At 49.9% G+C, this 18039-nt stretch overlaps 1 protein-coding gene across 2 annotated transcripts in view; it reads left to right on the forward strand.

The window, feature by feature from the left end:
- The window catches only part of PPP1R9A (protein phosphatase 1 regulatory subunit 9A), a 147264-nt gene that overhangs the window by 117665 nt on the left and 11560 nt on the right, over positions 1–18039 (forward strand). The window contains exons 7-9 of one of the 2 annotated variants that reach the window (XM_038761164.1): positions 3284–3439; positions 11749–11802; positions 14215–14444. In XM_038761164.1, the coding sequence (XP_038617092.1) occupies positions 3284–3439; positions 11749–11802; positions 14215–14444 (440 nt within the window). The remainder of the gene's footprint in view (positions 1–3283; positions 3440–11748; positions 11803–14214; positions 14445–18039) is intronic. The other variant, XM_038761173.1, reaches the window with a different exon arrangement.

Genomic DNA, 18039 nt, shown 5'->3' on the forward strand with positions numbered 1-18039 from the left:
GAAGCCAGCCTCCAGCACTGACCCCTCCCATCCTACATAATAATATGCTACTTGTTAAGCACTTACTATGTGCCAAGCACTGTTCTAAGCACTGGGATAGATTCAAGTTAGGCGGGTTGGACACAGTCTCTGGCCCACATAGGGCTCACACTCTTCATCCCCATTTTACAGATTCATTCAAGCATTCAATCGTATTGAGCGCTTACTGTGTGCAGAGCACTGTACTAAGCGCTTGGGAAGTACAAGCTGGCAACACATAGAGACAGTCCCTACCCAACAGCGGGCTCACAGTCTAGAAGGGGGAGGCAGACAACAAAACAAAACACATTAACAAAATAAAACAAATAGAATAAATATGTACAGATAAAATAAATAAATACAGAAGTTTTTATGGTATTTGTAGATGAAGGGACAGGTATGTGGGACAGGGACTGTATCCAACCTAATCAACTCGAATCTACCACAGTGCTTAGTACGGTGTCTGGCATATAGTACACACTTAACAAGTACCATTATTATTATTATTATTATTACTATTATTATTATTGTTATTGTTATTATGCCCCCAGTGTGTTCCATCAGCACATTCCTCTCATCCCATCCCCCAAAACATGACCCAAGTGTGTTCGCACAGCGTGTCTTCCCAGCGCATCGCCCAGCACGTGTCCCTCCAGTGTGTGCCTCTCATCATGTCCCCTTCAGCATGTCCCCACAGTGCATTCATTCATTCATTCTTTCATTCATTCAGTCAGTCATATTTATTGAGCGCTTACTGTGTGCAGAGCACTGTACTAAGCACTTGGGAAGTACAAGTTGGCAACGTATAGTGACAGTTCCTACCCAACAGCAGGCTCACAGTCTAGAAGGGGGAGGCAGACAACAAAACAAATTAACAAAATAAAATAAATAGAATAGTAAATACTGTACTAAGCACTGGGCTAGATACAGGACAGTCATATCGGACACAGTCCCTGTCAATCACTCAATCACTCAATCATATTTATTGAGCGCTTACTGTGTGCAGAGCACTGTACTAAACGCTTGGGAAGTACCAGTTGGCAACATATAGAGACGGTCCCTACCCAACAGTGGGCTCACAGTCTGCCACATCACATAACGAAGCAGCATGGCTCAGTGGCAAGAGCCTGGGCTTGGAAGTCAGAGGTCATGGGTTCAAATCCTGGCTCTGCCAATTGACAGCTGTGTGACTTTGGGCAAGTCACTTAACTTCTCTGGGCCTCAGTTACTCATCTGCAAAATGGGGATTAAGACTGTGAGTCCCACGTGGGACAACCTAATCACCTTGTATCCCCCCCAGGGCTTAGAACAGTGCTTTGCACATAGTAAGTGCTTAACAAATGCCATTATTATTATTATCAGTCCTTTCTTCCCTCCCCACCAAGCCCATAAGTGTTGTGTCCACCAGCTGCCGAATCAATTATTTTATGTATAATAATAGTATATATTATATTCTATAAACTTATTCATATAATTTATATAATAATTTATTTTTATTTATTTATAATCCATTTATTTATACATAAATAAATACATTATTAATGACAAATAATAAATAAATAAATAAAATGCACACGTAATTATATTTATGATTATTATTGTGCCATATTGAAACATTATTTATTATATTTATAACGATAAATTATAAATGAATGAATAAAATTCAAAATAATGAATACATTTATATGTGAATAAATGTATTCATTATTTATTTGTTTGATTTATTTTTATTTGTATTTACATATAAATATTTATATTTATATGTGTCTCTGTTGCCAAATTGTACTTCCCAAGTGCTTAATACAGTGCTCTGCACACAGTAAGTGTTCAATAAATTCGATTGAATGAATGAATGAGTCAATACTTTAGATCAATCAGTTACTCTACAAGCAATAATAATACTAACTGTGGTATTTGTTGAGCACTTATTATGTGCCAAGAACTGGGTAGATACAATCGCCTCTACCACCTGGAGCTCACAGTCTAAATAGGAGGGAGACCAAGAATGGAAACTCCACTTCACAGATGAGGAAACTGAGGCCCAGGGAAACTAAGTGACTGACCCAAGGTCACCCAACAGACAAGTGGTAGAGTTGGGATGGGAACTGACATTCTGACGATTTGACATCAGTCCACATGTTTTGTTTTGTTGTCTGTCTCCCGCTTCTAGACCGTGAGCCCGTTGTTGGGTAAGGACCGTCTCTATATGTCTATGACTTGTACTTTCCTAGCGCTTAGTACAGTGCTCTGCACACAGTAAGCGCTCAATAAATACGACTGAATGAATGAATGAACCCAAGTCCCCTAACTCTCAGACATGAGATATTTCCACTAAGCCTCACTGCTTCAAGTCACTTCACTTCTCTGTGCCTCAGTTCCCTCTTCTGTAAAACGGGGATTGAGACTGTGAGCCCCACGTGGGACAGAGACTGCGTCCAACCCGATTTGTTTGTATCCACCCTAGCGCTCAGTACAGTGCCTGGCACAAAGTAAGCGCTTAACTGAACTCTCTCTTCTGCTTTGCCCTCTGGTTCAGGGCCAAGGAACCTGGGCAGCCATTAGGGTTAGAGTGAAAAGCAAAGCCCTGGAGGATCAGGAGTGTTTGGCCCAGGGAAGAGAAGGCTGGGGGATGACTCGTCATCGGTCTTGATCTGCGAATGGGGTCAGTCATTATGAGGGCTGAAAAGTTCAGAAAGAAGAGGAACCTAAGGGGAAGGATCTGTGAAGGGATTTGGGTTAGACTGGAGAACCCAGAGTTGTTCCCAGAGCCCTGGCGTGTGTGGATGCCCCGTGCCCCAAGCCTCCTCAGCCTCCTCTCCGCATGGTCAGCCGTCCTCCCAGCCCCATCATCTTCCCCAGCGCTTGTCCATTAACCCACATATCAACACGTGTTGGCATCAGACCCAAGAGCTTGCCTTCCAGCACGTCTACTTGGGCCTACAGATTCGATTGTACATATTTGGTATTCTATTTATTTTGTTAATGTTGTGCATCTAGCTTTATATCTATTTATTCTGATGACTTGCCACCTGTCCACATGTTTTGTTTTGTCGTCTGTCTCCCCCTTCTAGACTGTGAGCCCATTGTTGGGTAGGGACCGTCTCTATGTTGCCAACTTGTTCTTCCCAAGTGCTTAGTACAGTGCTCTGCACACAGGAAGCGCTCAATAAATACGATTGAATGAATGTATGAATGAATTACCCGAGGCCCCAGAGGCCCCGGCGGGGGGCCGGGGGTGGGAACTTGTCGCTTCTCTTCTCCCAAGACAGGGGAATACGCCACGGACGAGGAGGACGAGGGCATGGGACCGGTCCTTCCTGGCGGCGACATGGCCATTGAGGTATTTGAACTTCCTGAGAACGATGACATGTTTTCCCCATCAGAGTTGGAGGCGAGCAAACTCAGTCACAAGTTCAAAGAGGTGAGTCGCCGGGCGAGGCAGGATCTCTCTTGAGGCCACGGACTCAGCCCCTCATCTCTCCTGCGCCCGTCAGTTGCGAGTTGGTCTCCGCGGGCCGTGGGCCATTGGGTCCCACCGCCCGTGCATGGCCAAGATGGGCAGAGTGTCGACCCCCTCCCGCTCCCGGCAAGGACCACCCCTTCCCCGTCCCCCTGAGGAGGCGGCACTGCGGTTGTCCCCGGGGGAAGAGGATGGAGAAGAGGAAGAAGAGAAGTAGGGGTCCTCTGCCTGGATCCCCGCCCCCTCACAATCTGCTTCCCCAGACTTGGGGGGGGTCCGGTCTCCGGATCCATGGAGCTCCAAGCCCCCAGGACACACTGGGCTGGGGTGGGGCCCCGCAGAGAGCGGAGGAGAGTGGGAGGGATGGGAGGGGTCGGGTCCTCCACGGAGGACCGAGGATCTTCCCGGTCCAGCCATCAGATCCAGGTCTGGGGGCCCGGCGGCGGCTGGTAGGACTGGGCAGGGACCACCTCTCTCTCCGCCATCTCTCTCCACCGGAACTCCCCCCAATCTGAAGTCAGGGTGAAAAATCACCCCACCCAAGAGGACCAGATGGAAAGAGCCAAAGTCCAGCCAAAGTCAAAGTTGGCAATGTAGGACAATCCTTGCAGTGGGACAAAGCTCACTGACCCCGTGGAGACCTGCCACCCGCACCTCCCCAACTTTACATCTGCAGCCCAGGTATTGGACCCTGCCCCAGGGAGACCCCGGTGCAAACAGCCCCAAGCTGGGGAGAGGGGCTGGGGAGGGGAGATACTCCCCAACCACCCGAACCAGGCAGAGACACAAGCCAGCAGGGCCGGGTGTGGGTGAGTATTATACTGTATCTACCCCAGAGTTTTGTGACTGGCACAGAGTAAGTGCTTAAAAATACCGTAAAAAAATGTTATAGATGGGAAACTGAGGCTCAGAGAAGTCAAGTGACTTGCTCAAAGTTCTACAGCAGGCAAGGAACAGAGCTGGAATTAGAACCCAGGTCTCCTGTCTGCCGGGCCTGTGCTCTTTTCACTAGGCCACACTCTTTCTCTCCTGCTTTGTCCCGCGGTTCAGGGGCAGGCAGCCGTTAGGGTCAGAGTGAAAACCAAAGCCCTGGAGGATCAGGAAGGTGGAAGGGCCTTGGTGAGGGCTGAAAAGTTTAGAAAGAAGAGGTTGAGCTTCAGAAACTGAACTTGTCGCGGAGCAGAGGAGGGATGAGGTGGAAACAGATTGGCCTCCACACAGCAAGAAAGTCAAAACTAGGAAGAACAAGAAGCCAGGTTGGGAAATGAGTTGTAGAATGACCTCCAGGTGTTGGAGCCATGGTAGGTTGTTTTGAACGGAGGAGGAAGTCCTTGGAGGAGGAAGAGGAGAAGGAGGAGGACGGGCCCCAGCCCGGTGCCAAGTGGAAAATGCCAGGCTGGGGCAGGGCCATATGGGCAGACAGATGATCTGAGAGCAGGCGAGACGTGCCCGGCTAATTTAAGCCACTAACACAGCAGCCATCGCATCTATGTCATGAGCGAGGTTTCTCTCCCACCCACGCCGGCCCCTGGAGAAGAGCAGAGGACTCACACACACACACACACACACACACACACACACACACACACACACACACACACACACACACTCTCACACACTCACACACTCACACCCACACTCTCACACTCACACTTTGTGCCTGAAGCGCTCCCCTCTTGGGCAAACCAAGGTGTGAATGGACCAGCCCTCTCCCTGCCCTTTGGAAGCAAGCCAGATTCCATGCTGAATCCCAAGTCGGGGACCACTTCCTTCTCCTCCTGCCAGCTTGCTGAAAAGAATAGTGATAACGTTGCCAATTGTGGTACTTTTTAAGGGGCTCACTACAAGCCGAGGGCTGAACTGAAGTGCTGCGCTAGATACCAGGCGATACAATCAGACATAGTTCTCTGTCCCGTATGGAGCTCAGAGCCCAAGCAGGAGGGAGGATAGATATGTTTTTCCATTATATAGATGAGGAAAATGATTCGCAGAGAAGTGAAGTGACTTGCTCAAGGTCACACAGCAGGTGAGGTGCGGAGCTGGGATTAGGACGCAGGTCCTCTGACTCCCAGGTGACTGATCTTTCTACCCAGCTGTGCTGTTTCTCCAGAATATGAGGAATAAATAATAATAATAATAATGATGGCATTTATTAAGTGATTACTATGTGCAAAGCACTGTTCTAAGCACTGCGGAGGTGACAAGGTGATCAGGTTGTCCCACAGGGGGCTCACAGTCTTAATCCCCATTTTACAGATGAGGTAACTGAGGCACAGAGAAGTGAAGTGACTTGCCTAAAGTCACACAGCTGAGAATTGGCGGAGCTGGAATTTGAACCCATGACCGCTGACTCCAAAGCCCGGGCTCTTTCCACTGAGCCACGCTGCTTCTCATAAATGTCAAGTGTAGGAAGTGCCTGGTCAGCTTTGCAGTCCCAGTTTCCAAGGAAACAGTCAGCTCGGTGGGAATCCAGCACCATTCCCAGAATGCTCGGGAATCTAGCACGGGATCGACGGAGAAAGAAGTGCTGGGGGTGACGTCTTGCGGGCCGGGGATGGATCTCGCACTTCTGTTGGTCCCACCCCAGGGGTCAGAAGGGGATGCCACGCTCGAGGACGCCGTGCCCAGTTTGTACTTAGGATCCCCCCAGGCAGAATGACCCAAAGTGGTGGCGGACCGGAGCCAGCCTGGGGCCAGGGCGCCTGGGGAGAGGCCTTCAGCGATGACGGGAGAGGCCGGCTTGATGTTTGCTTTGTAGCGACGCACCTGTGCCCGGGCCGATCCCGGCCTGGCCAGCGCAGGGTCCCTCGAAGACTGAAAGGTGACCCTCTCCAGAGAAGGAGGGATGCCAAGCGGTGGACGCAGCTGGAGACACCCACCGGCATCGCCTGTCCCTGACTCTCCCCCGGCCACCCAGGGTGGGCTGATTTATTGTCCATGAATTCATCCAGACCGTTTTGACCCCCCACTCCTTTCATAGCACTTCGAGCTCTGACATATCCCTCGGACGTAATTCCACAGGGGGTGGGGTGGTCGGATGGGGGATGGAGGCCAGAGATACATCAAGGAAGGACGTCAAAATGAAAACAGCCTGCCAACAGACCCCGCCGTCTCTGTGGCCTGGCGTCACTGAGCCGGCGACTGCATTAGTGCCCTGCAAATCTGCTTGCTGACCTCCTGTGGGGTGGGGGTGTCCTTGGGGAGGACACCATTCTAGCCACGGTTCTAGGACTGACTTGTTTTCTTGGTTTGGGGTGGAAGATTGAGAGAAACCGAGAGAACTTTGCCCACAGCAGTTGCTGCTGGGCCCGGGGCCAGGGGTGGAAGAGTTGGAAGGTGGTACCCGAACACCAGAGCCAGCTGCTGAGGGCATTAGGGGGAGGTGGAGAAGCCTTGGGCAGAGCCCGGGCATCGGGGCCTGAGGGGGAACCAGGAGAATCCAGGGAGTGTCTTGCTGAAACGGAAGATGGGTCAGCCTGGATCTTTTCTTTCTGGGGTTAAGCAGCAAGACATAGTGGATACAGCATAAGCCTAGGAGTCAGAAGTTCATGGGTTCTAATCCCAGCTCTGCCAATGACCACTTCGCTTCCCTGGGCCTCAGTTACCTCACCTGTAAAATGGGGATTGAGACTGTGAGCCCCACACGGGACAGGCTGTGCCAACGTGATTTGCTTGTATCCACCCCAGCGCTTAGTACAGTGGCTGGCACATAGTAGGTGCTTAACAAATGCTACAGTTATTATTATCTCCCCAACCCGGTCAGTGGCTCTGGAGTGTGGAAGGTACCAGGCTGATAAAGCAGGCAACTGTCTTCCTTCCCAGCCCTCCACTGAAATGCTAACCGAGGCTGGGTGTATCAGGGCGTCAAAAGACCCCGCAGAGAGGGTCTTGAACGAATGTCCTTCCGGCCGGCCACGGGGAAATCCTCAGAAGGATTGGGTACGGGGGGAGGCATTCATTCATTCAATCGTATTTATTGAGCGCTTACTGTGTGCAGAGCGCTTGGGAAGTACAAGTTGGTGACATATAGAGACGGTCCCTACCCGACAACGGGCTCGCAGTCTAGAAGGGAGAGACAGACAACAAAACAAAACATGTGGACAGGTGTCAAGTCGTCAGAATAAATAGAATTAAAGCTAAATGCACATCATTAACAAAATTAATAGAATAGTAAATATGTACAAGTAAAATAGAGAAATAAATCCGTACAAACATATGTACAGGTGCTGGGAGGAGGGGAAGGAGGTAGCAGCAGATTGGGTTCTAGTCTTCTAGACTGTGAGCCCACTGTTGGGTACGGACCATCTCTATATGTTGCCAACTTGTGCTTCCCAAGCGCTTAGTACAGTGCTCTGCACACAATAAGCGCTCAATAAATACGATTGAATGAATGAATGAATTGGGTACTGCTCCAGGCTCAGCCACTAGGAGGCAGCAGGCTGATCCCTGCTTTGCTAATAATATAATAATAATGGTATTTGTTAAGCGCTTACAATGTACCAGGTACTGTACTAAGCGCTGGGGTGGAGTTAAGCAAATCACTATAGTTCTGCACAGCCATTAGGGAGAGAAAGCAAGCTTGTTCCTGCTCTGGATGCAGCGGGTACAGCCACTAGTGGGACACTCTGTGCCAGGCACTGTACTAAGCGCTGGGGTGGAAACAAGCAAAATCGATTTGGACACAGTCCCAGTCCCACACTGGGCTCACAGTCTCCTTCCCCATTTTACAGGTGAGGTCACTGAGGCCCAGAGAAGTGAAGTGACTTGGCCCAGGTCACACAGCAGACATGTGGCGGAGGCAGCATTAGAACCCAGGACCTTCTGGCTCCAAGGCCCGTGCTCTATCCACTACGCCACACTGCGTCTCTGTGGGGCGGGCACAACCGCTAAAGGGAGACAGCAGGCTGGTTCCCGCTCCAGCTCAGTGGGCACAGCCACAAGGGAGACTGTAACCTCCTTGTGGGCAGGGAATGTGGCTGTTTATTATTCTGTTGTACTCTCCCAAGTGCTTAATACAGTGCTCTGCACACAGTAAGCACTCAATAAATATGACTGACTGAATGACAGCGGGCTGGTTCCTGCTCCAGACACGGCTTGGCCTCCAGGCTGCTGACGGTCCGTCCGTCTGCTGACCATCATCATCATCAATCGTATTTATTGAGCGCTTACTGTGTGCAGAGCACTGTACTAAGCGCTTTGGAAGTACAAGTTGGCAACATATAGAGACAGTCCCTACCCAACAGTGGCCAGCAGACCTGTGGGTTGGCACGGACCAACGCAGGGCACACTCGGCCCCATCCAGCCCTGAGACCCGGGGAAGAGTGTCGGCTTCCAGACGCAGGAGGCCCTGCCATGTTTGCGGGATGTTCTGGCCCGGCTGGCTTCCCCAAAATATCCAGACGTGGGATCATCATCATCATCATCAATCGTATTTATTGAGCGCTTACTATGTGCAGAGCACTGTACTAAGCGCTTGGGAAGTACAAATTGGCAACATATAGAGACAGTCCTTACCCAACAGTGGGCTCACAGTCTAAAAGGGGGAGAGAGAGAACAAAACCAAACATACTGGCACTCATGGGCTCCCTTTCAAGGACCATGGAGACCCCTCCCCTCCCATCCTCTTCCCTCCTCCACCCACAAGCTTTCACCAGAATGGGCAGGGGTTTCACAGGCCCTAGGCTCAGCTGCTGCCGAGGAGGAGAAACTTCAGGGGTTTTGCTTCTACCCTCCGATCCGCCAACAGATGTTGTCACCCAGGACGCGGACCCCCCAGGTGGCTCTATCAGATGCCCCAAAGATGATGGGATCAGACGGGCATGTTTTCCTGAGGCCTTCTGGGCAGATGGCTGAAGACAGCTAGGTCACACCGGCGCACATTCATTCATTCTTTCAATCGTATTTATTGAGCGCTTACTGTGTGAAAAGCACTGGACTAAGCGCTTGGGAAGTACAAGTTGGCAACCTATAGAGACGGTCCCTACCCAACAGCGGGCTCACAGTCTTGAAGGGGGAGACAGACAACAAAACTAAACATGTAGACAGGTGCCAGGTCGTCAGAATAAATAGAATTAAAGCTAAATGTACATCATTGATAAAATAAATAGAATAGTAGATATGCACAAGTAAAATAAATAGAGTGACAAATCTGTACAAACATATATATAGGTGCTGTGGGGAGGGGAAGGAGGTAGGGTGGGGGGGGATGGGGAGGAGGAGAGGAAAAAGGGGGCTCAGTCTGGGAAGGCCTCTTGGAGGAGGTGAGCTCTCAGTAGGGCTTTGAAGGGAGGAAGAGAGCAGCTTGGCGGATCTGGGACAGAGCCCCCCGCCTCTTCTGGGATAATGCTACCCTCCACATCATCATCATCAATCGTATTTATTGAGCACTTACTATGTGCAGAGCACTGTACTAAGCGCTTGGAAAGTACAAATTGGCAACATATAGAGACAGTCCCTACATCCCCCTTCCCCTCCTCACCCATCCTCCCTCCTCTCTCATCCTTCCACCCTCCCCCCCTTCTATACCTTCATCATCTCTCCGGCCTCCTTCCTCCTATTCACCCTTTTATCCCTCGTCCCCCTCCCTATCATCCTCCCTATCCCTCTTCCTCTTCCTGTTCCTATGGCCTCTCCATCTTCCTTATTGCTGTTCTTCCTCCCCCTCCCCTTTCCATCCTCCTCTCCTTCCCTTGTCCCTCCGGGCACCCCACACCACATATATGATCCATTCTGTAGGTTGAGAACTCAACTTCTCTGCCGACTGTTCTCTGGACCCTCTTCTCGGGCCTCCCATACTCCAGGAGAGGATAATAATAGTAACTGTGGTATTTGTTAAGCTCTTACTATGTGCCAGGCACTGTACTAAGTGCTGGGGTGGATATAAGAAATTGGGTTGGACACAGTTTCTGTCCCATATGGGACTCATAGTTTCTCAATCCCCATTTTACAGATGAGGTAACTGAGGCACAGAAAATTAAAGTGACTTCCCCAAAGTCACACAGCAAACAAATGGCAGAGCAGGGATTAGAACCCATAACCTTCAGACTCCCAGATCTGTGCGCTGGGGTAGATTCATTCAATCACATTTATTGAGCGCTTATAGACACATTACCTGCTCTCAATGAGCTTACAGTCTAAGAGCGAGCGATGGACATTAATATGAATGAATGAATAAATAAATAAATAAATGACAGATACAGTAATAATAATAATAATAATGGTATTTGTTAAGTGCTTACTATGTGCTGAGCACTGCTGTGGTAAGCACTGGAATAGATACAAGGTTGTCAGATTGTCCCACGTGGGGCTCACAGTCTTCATCCCCATTTTACAGATGAGGCACAGAGAAGTTAAGTGACTTGCCCAAAGTCACACAGCTGACAAGTGGCAGAGTCGGGATTAGAACCCATGACCTCTGACTCCCAAGCCCGGGTTCTTTCCACTAAGTCACGCTGCTTTGCTATGGACATACGTGGAATGTCACTGGGAACAGGGATGAATAAAGGGAGCAAGTCGGGGGACGCAGAAGGAAGTGGGAGGAGAGGATAGGAGGGCTTAGTCAGAGAAGCCTCTTGGAGGAGGTGGGCCTTCAGTAAGGCTTTGAAGATACAAGGTAATCAAGATGGGCCCAGTCCCTGCCCCACATGGGGCTCCCAATCTTAATCCCCATTTTACAGATGAGGAAACTGAGGCCCAGTGAAGTGAAGTGACTTGTCCGAGGTCACACCACAGACAAGTGGCAGAGCCGGGAGAGGAAGCCAGGTCCTTGTGACTCTCGGGCCTGGGGTTCTATCCACTGGACCACGCAGCCTCCAGGGCAGGTTGGGGTGGCCACAGGAGTATCATCATCATCATCATCATCAATCATATTTATTGAGTGCTTACTGTGTGCAGAGCACTGTACCAAGCGCTTGGGAAGTACAAGTTGGCAACATATAGCAGTGTGGGGCAAAATCTAGAGCTGCCTGGCCCTGGGTCGAATACCCCACACCAGCAGGTCACTCTCCAGGTGGGACATTTGAGCTCATTTTGGTCAGGGAATGTATCTGTACATTGTTACATCATGCTCTCCCAAGCACTTAGCACCGTGCTGTGCACACGGTAAGCGCTCAATAAATACGATTGAATAAGTGAATGAAATCAACAGCCTCGGGCACTGCGGTGGGGGTGGGGATGAGGCCTCCGTCTGCCGGGTCTCGCTGCCACTAAGACCAGTGCCCCTTTGGCTTGCTCAGCTCAGTGTCTGCTTCTCTCCTCTCTCCGGTTCCCAGCTGCAGATCAAGCACGCCGTCACGGAAGCTGAGATTCAGAAGCTGAAGACCAAGGTAAGCGAGCCGTTCTCTCACCTGGCGATAGGATTAATAAGGTTCTGGCCCCCCAGGCCCCAAGTCCGCACAAAGATCCGCTCTGATATTAAGAGGAAACTCGATGAAAGATGGGTCATCTGTGGTTATTCGGTTCAGGTTGGGAAAAAAACGTCAACAGGGATGGAATTTTCCAAACTAATAATAATAATGATGATGATAATGGTATTTGTTAAGCGCTTACTATGTATCAAGCACTGTTCTAAGCGCTAGGATAGATACAAGCTAATCATTCATTCAATCATATTGAGTTCTTACTGTGTGCAAAGCACTGTACTAAACGCTTGGAAAGTACAGTTCAGCAATGAAGAGAGACAATCCCTGCCCACACTGGGCTTACAGGTTGGTCGCGGTCACTATCTCTCACATGGGGCTCACAGTCTTCATCCCATTTTACAGATGAGGGAACTGAGGCCCAGAGAAGTGAAGTGACTAAGCAGCGTGGCTCAGCGAAAAGAGTACGGGTTTTGGAGTCGGGGGTCATGATTTCGAATCCCGGCTCTGCCAATTGTCAGCTGTGTGACTTTGGGCGAGTCACTTCACTTCTCTGTGCCTCAGTTCCCTCATCTGTAAAATGGGGATTGAGACTGTGAGACCCCCGTGGGACAACCTGATCTCCTTGTAACCTCCCCAGCGCTTAGAACAGTGCTTGGCACATAGTAAGCGCTTAATAAATGCCATTTTAAAAAAAGTGACTTGCCCAGGGTCACCCAGAAGACAAGTGGTGGAGCCGGGATTAGAACCCTGGTCCTTCTGATTCCCAGGTCCAGGCTCTATCCACAGCTACAACCCTGCTCCTACAGCAGGTATGATGTGTAATTTCTTCTCCTCAACCTTAGCTGACTGAATCCACCCTGCATTTCCTTAAATTCTATTATGCCATCAAGAAGTCAGAAATCCACAAAATTCTCATCAGTAGGACAATTTAATGGCTGGCTCTCTCATGGCCGAGATTTTTCTCTTCAGCAACCAAGTGTCTATTGATTAAAGGTGTGAAAAATCTTTACTTTTTATGTCCACAGACTTTTTTCTTTCCCCCCCAGATTAAGTGTACACACTAGATTTCTAGTCGCGAACTCTTAAGAATGAAACTGAATTTTTGTCAGCAAATACGGAAGGATTAGAATCTCTGGGAAATGTTTTTTGGTGGTTTAAATTAGGAAAAAACATGAGAATCTGAAAGGGCAGTGTTGTCTTTCAAACCATTGTTATGGGAGGAGAGATTGCCAGGCGATAAAGAAATAGGTGTATTTGGTTTCCTGAGAAAGGAGTGGCATTCTTTGATTTAATGGGGGCGTTCTGGGCGTTTTGCCCAGATTTGATGAAATATTGCATCGGAAGATACTCCAGACTATGGCAAGAACAGCCGAGTGCATTCAGCCCCATGTTCCCGGACTCTAGGGTTTTGAATGAAGTCTTCAAACCATTGTGACACCCCTCCCCTCCCCATTCCTCTGAGATCACCCTCTCTTTGTGTTTGGGGTGGGTCTCCTGGATTGGGAAGCAGTGTGGCCTAGTGGATAGACCATGAGCCTGCTATTCAGAAGGTCCTGGGTTCTAAAAGCCTGGCTCCACCACTTGTCTGCTGTGTGACCTTGGGCAAGTCACTTCACTTCTCTGTGCCTCAGTTCCCTCATCTGTAAAATGGGGATTATGACTGTGAGCCCCACGTGGGAGAGGAATTGTGTCCAACTCGATTTATTTGTTTCCACCCCAGGGTTTAGTATAGTGCCTGGCACATAGTGAGTGCTTAACAAGTACCACAATTATTATTAATTATTTTATTTTGACCCGGGAGCAGTTCTACTGCGGGCAGGGCAGCCTTCCCCATGTCCCAGCCCTGGTCCTGGGGGGATCTGGGCGAATCAGGGAGTGTTTTATCTGGGAGTGGACCGAACTTCCCTGCTTCCTGGCCCAGGGGGGATCCAGGAGTGGTTCTATTGGCACAGACACACCTTCTCCATGCTCTGACTCCAGCGGGGGATAATTGGGAGCGGTTTTTCTGGGAGCAGGCTGGCCTTCCCTGCACCCCAGCCCGGTCCTGGGGTGATCCAGGAGCAGTTCTGCCAGGTAGCAGGCTGGCCTTCCCTGTGCCCCAGCCCGTGGGGAGTGGGAGGGAATCCGGGAGTGTTTCTGCCAGGGGCAGGCTGTCCTTTCCCACATCCTGGCACCAGCCCCAGCCCCAGAGGGATCTGGGAATGGTTCTGCCAAGGGGGACGATCGGCCTTCCCCGTACCCCGGCCACACTGGACACCCCCTCTGTCTCCCAGCGAAATGCTCGAGCAGGTCCAGTACGGCCCTGGGCTTCGGCGGGCTTAGGGGGAGAGGGAGTGGGCACGTGTCCGACCCCGCCGCCATCTCTGCTCTGCCCAGCTGCAGGCCGCCGAGAACGAGAAGGTGCGGTGGGAGCTGGAGAAGAGCCAGCTCCAGCAGAACATCGAGGAGAACAAGGGGAGGGCGCTCAAGCTGGAGAGCTACTGGATCGAGGCGCAGACGCTGTGCCACACGGTCAACGAGCACCTGAAGGAGACCCAGAGCCAGTACCAGGCCCTGGAGAAGAAATACAACAAGGCCAAGAAGCTGATCAAAGACTTCCAGCAGAAGTAAGAAGCGGCTGGGGTCGGAGGCCGAGACCGGGCGGCCCACCGCCACAACAATAATAATAATAATAATGGTACTTCATAAGTGCTTACGATGTGCCACACTCTTAGAGCTCTGGGGTAGTTAATCAGGGTGGACACAGTCCCTGTCGCACCTGGGGCGTGCACTCTTCATCCCCATTATACAGATGAAGTCACTGAGGTCCAAAGAAGTGAAGTGATTTGCCCAAGGCCACACAGCAGACAAGGGACAGAGTGGGGATTAGAACCCACGACCTTCTGACTCCCAAGCCGGTGATCTATCTACTAAGCCACACTGCTTTTCATACCTACCTCCGCCCCCAGAACCCGCCCCCAGGGAGGGGATCGGACCACTGGCATCATCTGCTTGGCGGTTGGTCAACAACCTGTCAATCACTGCTATGCAGCGTGGCTCAGTGGAAAGAGCCCGGGCTTGGGAGTCAGAGGTCATGGGTTCAAATCCCGGCTCCGCCACTTGTCAGCTGTGAGACTTTGGGCAAGTCGCTTCACTTCTCTGGGCCTCAGTTACCCCATCTGTAAAATGGGGATTAAGACTGTGAGCCCCACGTGGGACAACCTGATCACCTTGTATCCTCTCCAGCACTTAGAACAGTGCTTCGCACATAGTAAGCTCTTAACAAATGCCATCATTATTATTATTATTATGGGTTCAAATCCCAGCTCTGCCAATTGTCAGCTGTGTGACTTCAGGCAAGTCACTTAACTTCTCTGTGCCTCAGTTACCTCATCTGTAAAATGGGGATTAAGACTGTGAGCCCCCCATGGGACAACCTGATCACCTTATAACCTCCCCAGCGCTTAGAACAGTGCTTTGCTCATAGTAAGTGCCATTATAAATGCCATTATATTATTTATCAAACACTTATTTGTGTGCAGAGCACTGTAGTGAGTGCTTGGAAGAGGACAGTAGAGGTAGTAGACACCATCCCCATTCTTGGGGAGTTTAGTCTATCGAGTGTGGAGACAGGCATTAAAATAAATTGGACATGGGGGAAGCAACCGGGTACAAAGATCTGGACTTGAGCTCTGTGAGGAGGCAGGGAGGAGTGAGTGCTAAGTGCTCTCCTCACCTTTTCTTCCGATGGAAATGGAGACACGGGCCGGTTGGGAGTGAGAGCATCAGACACGTTCTTGTCGAAGCGCACGATCCCACTCCCACAACCAGATTGGGCCTCTGTGGCCGGACCTGCTACGCTATTAGCCATACAGTCAGCGCTTAGAACAGTGCTCTGCACATAGTAAGCGCTTAACAAATGCCATCATCATCATCATACGATTGAATGAATGAATAGATGCCCAGCCCGACTCCGACCACACTGACAGACCCCCTCTCCGGGCCCTCTCATCGGCTGCTCACGCTAGCTGTCGTGTTCATCTCCTCTGATGGAGTTGGAAGCTCCTTGTGGGCAGTGATCAGGTCACTCGGTTATTCTGAACTTTTTCTTAAATTAATCAGTGGTATTTACTGAGCACTTAACTGTGTTCACAGCATTTTACTAAGCGCTTGAAAGAGTCCAGTACAACAGAGTTAGTAGACACGCTCCTTGCCGATGAGAAGGGTGAGAGATCGACCCATCCCCTCCACTGATGCCACCTCTTACTCCTCCTCTTTGATGTGAATCTAGCTTTACTTCTATTTATTCTGATGACTTCACACCTGTCCACATGTTTCGTTTTGTTGTCCCCCCTGTGAGCCCGCTGTTGGGTAGGGACCGTCTCATCTGTACATATGTTTGTACATATTTATTACTCTATTTATTTATTTATTTTACTTGTACATATTTATTCTATTTATTTTACTTTGTTAATATGTTTTGTTTTGTTGTCTGTCTCCCCCTTCCAGACTGTGAGCCCGCTGTTGGGTAGGGACCGTCTCTATACGTTGCCAACTTGTACTTCCCAAGCGCTTAGTACAGTGCTCTGCACACAGTAAACACTCAATAAAAATGATTGAATGAATGAAAGAATGAATGAATATATGTTGCCAACTTGTACTTCCCAAGCGCTTAGTACAGTGCTCTGCACACAGTAAGCGCTCAATAAATATGATTGAATGAATGAATAAATGAATGAATCCTCCTCTTCCTCTTCCTCCTCCTCCTCCTCCTCCTGCCAGCCTCGTGAAGGGGGTCTGAGGCTCAGGTTGGCCCACAGCAGGTTGGCCTCTCAGTAATGATAATAATAATAATAATAATAATAATAATAATAATAGCATTTATTAAGCACTTACTATGTGCAAAGCACTGTTCTAATCGCTGAGGAGGTTACAAGGTGATCAGGTTGTCCCACGGGGGGCTCACAGTCTTAATCCCCATTTTACAGATGAGGTAACTGAGGCACAGAGAAGTGAAGTGACTTGCTCCAAGTCACCCAGCTGACAATTGGCGGAGCCGGGATTTGAACCCCTGACCTCTGACTCCAAAGCCCGTGCTCTTTCCTCTGAGCCACACTGCTTCTCCAGCATACAATAACATGGATAATAGCATGTATTAAACACTTACTCTGTGACAAGCACTGGGACAGGTACAGGATATTCAGATTTGATATAAATCACTGCCCCACACGGGGCTTCCCAAAGAGGAAGGGTGAGAGGGTATCTTATCCCCATTTTGCATATGGGGAAACAGGCCCTGAGGGACTAAGGGACTTGGCCTAGGTGACCAGCAGACCAGAATCAGAACTGGGATTCGAACGTAGGCTTCCTGACTCCCAGCCTCACGCTCTGCCCACCGTGCACACTGCCCGCTGGTGCGGAACTTTCTCTGTCCAAAATCCCTCTCATCACCTGGGACCGTTCAGGCCTTCCCTAGACTGCGAAGCTGATACTCAGGGGAATGCCACCCTCCAGTCTCCCTTTCCAAGAGAGGGCTTGGAAGGGCACTCCTCCAATTCTTCCTGCCCATCGGCCACCTGCCCCTCTCCTTCCATGCTTCCTGCATCCCTTCCTGCCACCGTCATTCAATCGGTGGTATTTATTGAGCACTGAAGCAGCGTGGTTTAGTGGATAGGGCACAGGCCCAGGCGTCAGAAGAGCCTGGGTTCTAATCCCAGCTCTGCCACATGTCTGCTGCATGACTTTGGGTAAGTCACTTCACTTCTTGGTGCCTCAGTTACCTCATCTGGAGAATGGGGATTGCGACTGGGAGCCCTATGTGGGACAGGGACTGTGTCCAGCCTGATTTGCTTGTGTCCACCCCACCACTTAGAACAGTGCCTGTCACACAGTAAGTGCTTAACAAATGCCACAATTATTATTACAGGGACTGTTTCCAACCTGATTACCTTGTATCTACCCCAGTACTTAGAACAGTGCTTGGCACATAGTAAGTGCTAAATGAGTACCATCATCATTCATTCATTCATTCATTCAGTGGTATTTATTGAGCACTTACTGTGTGCAGAGCACTGTACTAAGCACTTGGGAAATACAAGTTGGCATCATTATTATCATTATTCTAAGTACTTGGGAAAGCACAGTGCAACTAAGTTGGTAGACATGATCCCTGCCCGCAAGAAGCTTACATTCCCGCCATCCTCCGTGGCTCGGTGGTTCCAT

Source organism: Tachyglossus aculeatus, chromosome 2 (assembly GCF_015852505.1).
Source record: "Tachyglossus aculeatus isolate mTacAcu1 chromosome 2, mTacAcu1.pri, whole genome shotgun sequence".
Classification (NCBI taxonomy): domain Eukaryota; kingdom Metazoa; phylum Chordata; class Mammalia; order Monotremata; family Tachyglossidae; genus Tachyglossus; species Tachyglossus aculeatus.